At 37.7% G+C, this 8,351-nt stretch overlaps 1 protein-coding gene across 1 annotated transcript; it reads right to left on the bottom strand.

Moving 5' to 3' along the window:
* Positions 1-927: 927 nt before the first annotated feature.
* On the bottom strand, positions 928-1,877 carry LOC148474450 (olfactory receptor 1L6-like). Its single transcript, XM_088458640.1, has one exon. It carries the CDS (start codon positions 1,875-1,877, stop codon positions 954-956), a length of 924 nt encoding a protein of 307 aa, XP_088314766.1. The 3' UTR covers positions 928-953.
* Positions 1,878-8,351: the final 6,474 nt, after the last annotated feature.

Raw genomic sequence — 8,351 nt, 5'->3', positions numbered from 1 at the left:
TATATGTATCTGTAAATCTGGCTCTGATACTAGCCAGTGCCGCCCCAGCCATTTACCTCCCCACATATCACGGATGATTATAAATAGGCATTAGGAGGGATGGATAGGGTTAGGCACTAGCAGGGAGGGTTAGGGTGAAGATTACAGTTAGAAAATAAAAAGACTTGCGTAGGCCATTCCAATGTTGACCTTTTAACCATGTCAAGCTTTTGTACTTGTCAATATTCATACATGTCGACCTTTTGACCATAAATATATATTATTTTTTTTGATAATTATTAAGTAGGTCTGGCATGTGAATTATACACTCAAATACTCTAAAATACTTATATAAACTTATTTATTGCACAATGTAACAGTAAAAAGGTTGCAACATCAGTGTACATTACTATATAAAAAATCACAATGAAATGGCATAAAATAACCATTAAGACAAAAAGAAAATATACATCTCTTATGTTTATACTCCAGGGGTCTTTAAATTGGTCCCCTTTAATGGCTATTTGTGTGAAAGCTCACCACAGCAGAATTTTACCCTCCTGTGACGTCCCTATTATAAACCATACACAAGAAAGAGAAAAGGTTGCGCTATCCAGTCTTTTAAACACACAGAATGAGCCAAGAGTATACGAAAAAAATAATGACATTTATTAGCAGACAATAAAAGTTATTTCCGAACATGAACAGAGAAATCCACTTAAAAACATAACAGTAAAAATAAATCTCTCCTGTGTATGCATTGTCTCATGAGAATATTGTAGTTAGTCACAGAGTTGCTCAGTAGAATTCTCAGGTAACAATATGTCAGACTGTAGCACTTCGTTCATAATAATTGACACAGAAACAACAGGCAATGCAGTTTTTAGAAAAAAAAAGCAATATTACTCTTGCTGACTTGGAATAATGAATCAATTGTATAATCAGCTTAATGTATAGTACATACAGTTCTTTGTCTACAATAAAAGTCTTTTGAATGCTCTCTTGACATCTTTATTGCGCAAACTGTAAATAAATGGATTGAGCATTGGAGTGAAGACTGTATAGAGAACAGCTGCAAGCTTATCATTAACCAGGGAATAGGCAGTGGCTGGACGAAAATACACACAAATCATTGTTCCATAGAACAATGTGACAGCACTCAAATGAGCTGAACAGGTGGAGAAAGCAGTCTTCTGCCCTTTGGTGGAGCGTATCTTTAGGATGGTCCTTATAATATGTATGTAGGAGATTAAGGTGATCAAAAAAGGTAATGCCACGACCAAGAATCCCTCAGTGAAAATAACCAACTCATTGACAGATGTATCGGAGCAGGAGAGTTTAAAGAGTGGTATTAAGTCACAAAAGAAATGCTGGATGAGACGAGGTCCACAAAAAGAGAGTCTAGAAATCAGAAGCGTATGAAGAACAGAGTTGATGAAGTTTGTTGTCCAAGAACCTAAGGCTAATAGATAACACATTTTGCTGTTCATTATGTTTATGTAATATAAGGGTTTACACACTGCAACATATCTGTCATAAGCCATTGTTGTCAGAATAAAGCATTCTACCCCAGCAAAGGCAATGAAGAAATAAACCTGTGCAATGCACTCAGTAAATGAAATAATATTGCTGTTCAGCAAGCTTAAGAGGAGGCGTGGTACCACCACTAGTGGCAGACATAGGTCTACAAGGGAGAGGTTGCTGAGGAAAAAGTACATTGGTGAGTGCAGCAAGGGAGATCTAATTGTCACTAAAAGTAGAAGAACATTCCCAAGAAGTGATAACAAGTAAACTGCCAGAAACACTGGGAAAAGCACTACTGGATGGAGAACGTAATCTGAGAAGCCTACTAAAATAAAATCTGTTGTGGATAATTCCGCTGAGGAGTTTATCTTCATTTTTTTTAAATTTGATTCAATTCCTAGCAGTAGACTAGAAAATCATAATTAACTGGCCAAACCCACAACACTGCTCTTATTCTCAATGTGAATTCCTTGTGGCTCTGATATAAGGTCTCATACATCCTGTTCTCAGTTGCAGGATATCTCTGTAGAAAAAGAAACCAGTGCAGAATGGCATATTAGTAATAGAGACATTAGGGTATGATACAGCATAGAGAAGGAAGCCATATTGCTCTCCAGCTAGTCCTGACTGCCAAGCTGATGTGGGACTACAAGATGACAAATCCAATCAATAAAATTTAGCCCATAAAGAAGGAGAAAAGTATATACATAAACAGCAATTCTTCAAACTGGGTGTTTAAGGCCCTCCAACTAGCGCTTATTTTTCCCTTCCTGAGTTGTATCTGTTCAGATTGTCCTTGGAGTAACATTTGAGTTTGGTTTATATGCAGGGATTATTTAGCATTGATGCTCATTAGATCCTCCTGACCCTCTGACAAGTCTATATTATTTTTACACAGTATAAAAAGATGTTAAAAAACAAGCAGCAAAATCAGAAGAAATGGAAAGAAATTAGCCATTTGATGATAAACCCTTGTATATGTTGTTGCTTTAGTAATACTATAGGCTATTACCAAGTTGCCTGAATATGAACCTGTTTATGTGGTCCCTCAAAACAGCAGTGACTTTTAATAGAGATTCAGTTCAACATCATTCTATTACTACTGGGAGCAAGTACAGCAATATAGTTTATTTTGTATACCACCCCCTAGAATTGTTGTAACCTTCATTATGTGGTTAGCCATTGTATGGGGCCTGTATTGTATACTAGTTACCAGGTTGGTGAATCTACAGTACATAGTATGCTACTCACCAATTTTAATCTGTGTTGTTTACTATCCACTATACGTGCCCTGAGAATGGGAATCTGTATTGTATGTTTTGCCACCAGAATGTAGTCACTAATTTTTACTGGCTGATTTTATCTGGCTTATTATGTTTGTATAGCTTGTCTACACATAATGGCATGTACAGTTATGCCATTTAGACACTAAAAAATTAACAGATGATTAACTCCTGAACAAACATCATCCTTATTATTGTTTTTTTACTATAATTTAATACCGAATTAAAAAGAAAATACTTAAAGTAAGCATTTAATTGTTCATGGAAACTATATATATATATATAGATATATATATATATATATATATAATCCATATATAATCCATATAAAGCCCGCACTCATAGCAGCATGTCCAGCAGACTGGGGTGCAACCTCAGTGTAACCACAATTTGACAATTTGAGGTTCACAAATGCAAAATTACAGGTTGGAGGGCACTCACCATTGCAGCAATATAAATATCCTTTATTTGTTACATACCACCAGTGTTATAGCACATGTGACGCTTAGTCTATTTCTGATGGCTGTGGCTTCTTGCAACATTTATCTACCTTGACAAATGTCTGTTATCAGACCGAAATGTCAGAACATGTGCTATAACGCTGGTGGTATGTAACAAACAAAGGATATCTCTATTGCAGCAATGGTGAGTGCCCTCCAACCTGTAATTATATATATATTGTAATATATATATATATATATATATATATTACAATATATATATATATATATATATATATATTGTAATATATATATATATATATATATATTACAATACCTATTTTGCGCTACATCAACCAATTTATCTTTAAAATGCAAATATAAAAAGCATACAGTACAATTCTTTAAAAAGTCTTTTAGTAGAGGCTGCTTCCCCAAGTGCGGTCCATTGCCAGTATAGACCAGACGAGCTCAATGGAATATCAAGGAAAAATTAGAATCTGCATAATTGGAGTTTGGTGCACCCCAAGATCACCATTCTATATATATATATAGTATTTTGCTTGGTATCCATAACACAATGACATGATATGCAATATTTTAGCAAATTGATCTCTATTATTAATAACCCTGCCAATGTTTTGTAGTAAATTGAAGATACAATGGTGTATATTCATATTATAAATAATTCTATCACCTAGCTATGTATTATTTGAGATTCTGTTCTTCTTGTTTTTCTGTAGTGGCTGGAAATAAATAGTATGCTATACCTTCTTTTTGCACTCATGATTACATTTGCAATAGTTATCCATTGTTTATATAGCTGAAGGTACCTCCAGAATATATTCCCTTGTGCAAAATTTTAATTATTCCCCAGTTATTCATATGACAATTACTATTATGTACTGTGTGAAAATATTCAAATAGTATGTTCCTATTTTGTTATGAATGCATATTTATATTACTGATATTGTACAACACTACATAATACATTGCAGCCCTACAATTAAGTGAATAAAGTAATGGTACTAAAAAATTTAAAATAAAATGATCTAAGCACCATAGTCCAAGCATGGCGCCCCTCTCTAAAAAACAATAACCAGCACAAGGCTATGACCTGGATTCCCGCAGTGTGGGTCCCCATCATAATGAGTCACAGCCCCAATATGTTCAGCACAATGTCTAATTCTCCAGTGGAATCAAAGCCTCAATCATAACCCAGTAGTAAAAGCAAGCCCTCTACCTGCCAGGGTTAATAGTGAAAAATAGTACATATAAATCAGTTTATATGTGTCACTACTGGTCCATGTAAGCCCTGGCTGTAGGGTATGCTGGAGGTGCCAACATACCCATCAATTCAAGAGCATGGTGGTTTAGAATTGGGACCTGCATTATGTTTTAGCCATTAGTATGGACTCTTCAATGCAAACAAGAGAATAGAATGATGGGTCTAGTTTATATACTAGCCAACAGAATCAGAATTTGTTCACCACTAAAGAAAACAGGCCTTAAGAAAGAAGAAATTAATTTACAATCTTTCCTCTAAAACAAGGGCGGGGAACCTTTTTTCTGCCGAGTGCCATTTTGATATATATTAGGGATGTGCAGGCTCGGATAGGTTCGAGTTTGCACGTGGAGTTCGGATTTTTCCCTCCAAAAAAACGGAACTCAGAACGAGGCAAAACGTCATCTTACATGGACGAACATCATCATTCCTGGACAAAAGACCAGGAATGATGATGTTCGTCCATGTAAGATGACGTTTTGCCTCGTTCTGAGTTCCGTTTTTTTGGAGGGAAAAATCCGAACTCCACGTGCAAACTCGAACCTATCCGAGCCTGCACATCCCTAATATATATATATATCATTATTTGCGGGCTCGGTGTAGACCCCTCCATATGACATCACACAGGGGCGGGGTAACAATCGCCAGTGATTACAGCAATGCCCCGAGCATCCTGAAGATGTTTCGGGGAGCTGTAAGGGCAGCGGTGTGACCGTCTGAAGCTTCCTAAGGATGCTCCATAGATTCTGGCTGCAGGGTACCATTCTAGGCACCCTGCAAGCCAGATGAAGCTAGCAGAAAAAAACTCCAAGGTCCAGACCAAATTATTCCCCGGGCCTGAGGTTCCTCATCCCTGCTCTAGAATACTAACTAAGGTAGAAATGAAAGTTTTCAATAAAGGACTTAGTTTTGTACCAACTAACCAGCATAATAGCCTCAATAGTAAAATTGACCTATGTAGGTTAAATAGACAGCTGCCATTGAAAGAATATTATGGGGCACAACCAGTGTCATTGGCACCGATGCTGCTGCTGCACTTTCATGCATACTTATATTCCCAGCCAGGTCCTAGTTGTGAGTATTACAGCCAGGAAGCATCATAATAGTCACAGCCAGGTCCTAGTGGCCAGTATTACAGCCAGGAACAATTAAGTGGATTCTTCAGTTATTTAATTTACTTTTACAAAGCCAAAAAAACTTATATTATTTGGCCAAATATAGCAGACAGATGTCAGGACACACAGTATATCAGAACAACAAAAGGTGCGCTTTCCAAACCTGTTGAATATAATTTCAAACAAGCAGCTTCAAAAAACAGGATCTGCAAATCCTGCTAAAAACAACAACAAATGCACAAATAAATTGAAGCGCTGGTGTTTGAAATACCACACAAAATTAATAAATATGGAAAGTTTGTTAAAAACAACAATATATTCAACATATGAATTTTCAGTACTAAGATGTCACATAGGTGCTTACTCAATATGACTGGGGTAACATACACCGTATATCCATAGATGGTATATGGTTCAATAAAAGTCCCGTATAGAAATGCTTGTAGATATATAAATGTCACAAAGGATGGCTCACAGTGGCCAAATGTTGACCATTCCTTTAATAAATATAAAGGTTATATGCAGTATGATTGCACACACAAGTTTGTTCGTTATTTATATTGGGATGCTCACCACTCCGATTGTGTAGAGACACTTGCCGCTCATCAGCGGGGGTCTGCTAGCTGGTCACCGAGGTGTTTCAGGCGTCGGGAGCAAAAGAATAGACCTCCGACTTTTTAGCCACACACTACTTACTTCCTGAAGAAGCCGCTGACTGACGTTAAGGCGGAGAAACGCGTAGAAGGCTATACGGTGGCAAGCCGTGAGTGTGATCACACTGTCAGTGCTGGCTATTAAACCAGACTTCAGCGCTCAATAGCGATTACCGCTTTGGACACCACATGAGGAGTCATCTCCATGCATTAGAGGAGATAGTCTTGATCCCCAAGACGTGAGTGCACCACGTATTTGTTGACAAACTACAATACCCGGTGCTCTGAATAAATATATAACAAGAATAATCCACCTGCTAGCTAGTAGCAATCTTGATTTAGTTAAGACCAAAAAATTGTATCAACCAAAAAGCAACAAACCATGTGGCTACTGCGCAAGGTGGAGATTGATACTAAATATCTATATAAATAAATGTATCGTGTTTTCTGCTCTCTATTGAAATGAATAGGAGACTTTGTGAATAAGAATCTCTATTTAATAACCAATAAATACACATATAATATCAAAACTGATCACAATCTAATATTTGTAACTATATATCTAGATAACAATAATATATTGATATGCCAGTGACTGTTTGAGTGGCAAACCTAATGGAAGTTAGTGTCAACTAGATATGAATCACAATTGGTAAACAAATATGCAATAAAAATGAATAAATAAATGAATGGTAAAAAGATGCTGGCGTCCCAGCTCCAATATATAAAGTGTATGAAATAGCTCTGTCTCTAAATAACCAATAGTAAATACTCAGAGCGTGGCCACGCTACTGATATACATACGGTCCCATGGAAGATGTACAGAGTCACAGCAGGTGATATCCAAATGGATATAACGTGGATCTCACGGGATGCGGTGGTGGCCGCTGGTTGTGCAAACCGGGAGCACTGAGTGAGACGCTCTCCTATTCCTCCAGCAAATGCTGCGGACAGAAGTAAGTCGGCAAGTCACCGCTGTGTACGTGACGTGGAGGGCTTGCTGGGCGATAAGTCCTCCAGTAACTCCTAGCCCAAACATGTCTGTTGTGTAGCGGCTCCGGCCGCTGAGTGAATTGCAGGCAAGGCGAATGCTGTGGAACCAGCTGGTCGGCAGATCCCACTATGTGTGTGACGGGTAGGGCTTGCTGGGCAATAAGTCCTCCAGAGGCTCCTATCCCAGACACGTTTATGTTGGAGCGGCTGAATTGTGAGCAAGGCTTGCTGGGCAAGTTGTGCTTCAGCTTCTTTAGCGGTATACTGATTTCTGGTGGCCATTGCTGCGTCCTTAGTAGCAGGACAGTTCCCAAGGTGATAAATGATTAGATGAACTTGGGCTATAAGATGATAGTCCTGGATCTCCTGGAAAGCACTGGGCAGCTCTGGTCAGACTGGTTAGAGTATCGTTTAAATTTGGATGGCGGTGTTTGTTCAGCTGAAAAAAATCCCCAGTAGAGGTGAACCTTTCCCTTTCTTTCATAGATACTACATTGGGGGGTTTAAACTATATATCTAGATAATAATATATTGATATGCCAGTGACTGTTTGAGTGGCAAACCTGATGGAAGTTAGTGTCAACTAGATATGAATCACAATATGACGCCAGCATCTTTTTACCATTCATTCATTTATTCATTTTTATTGCATATTTGTTTACCAATTGTGATTCATATCTAGTTGACACTAACCACGTATTTGTGGCAGTAATCTACAGTGGATCAGACTTATTCCCCGGTCTCCACATAGTGAGGAGGTGTTTTATATACTGGAACCTAATTTTATCAGAACAGTGAATATTGCCGTGCTCTATGTTACTTGATTATTCAGAAGACTATCTAGCCTGCTAAACAGAGAGACTCTGAAATACTGGCATTTTAAACCTGCAATTATTTTTGACCCTGAATAATTCAGGGACAATACTGCCTTGCTCTATGTTAATTGACTATTCAGAAGACTATATAGTCTATTAAAACAGAGAGACTCTGAAATACTGGCATTTTTAAACCTGCAATTATCCTTGACCCTGAAAAACTCAGGGACACAGGTGTCTTGAAATTGGACTTATTTTGTTCTT

This window comes from Taudactylus pleione, unplaced genomic scaffold (genome assembly GCF_031769625.1).
Source record: "Taudactylus pleione unplaced genomic scaffold, aTauple2 ptg000845l, whole genome shotgun sequence".
NCBI lineage: Eukaryota > Metazoa > Chordata > Amphibia > Anura > Myobatrachidae > Taudactylus > Taudactylus pleione.
Note: the sequence above shows the minus strand (reverse complement) of the source record. Positions and strands in the feature narration are given on the sequence as shown.

Bases quoted from the DNA above. Each gene is read 5' to 3' on its own strand.
- LOC148474450 (XM_088458640.1), bottom strand. From the start codon at position 1,877: ATGAAGATAAACTCCTCAGCGGAATTATCCACAACAGATTTTATTTTA.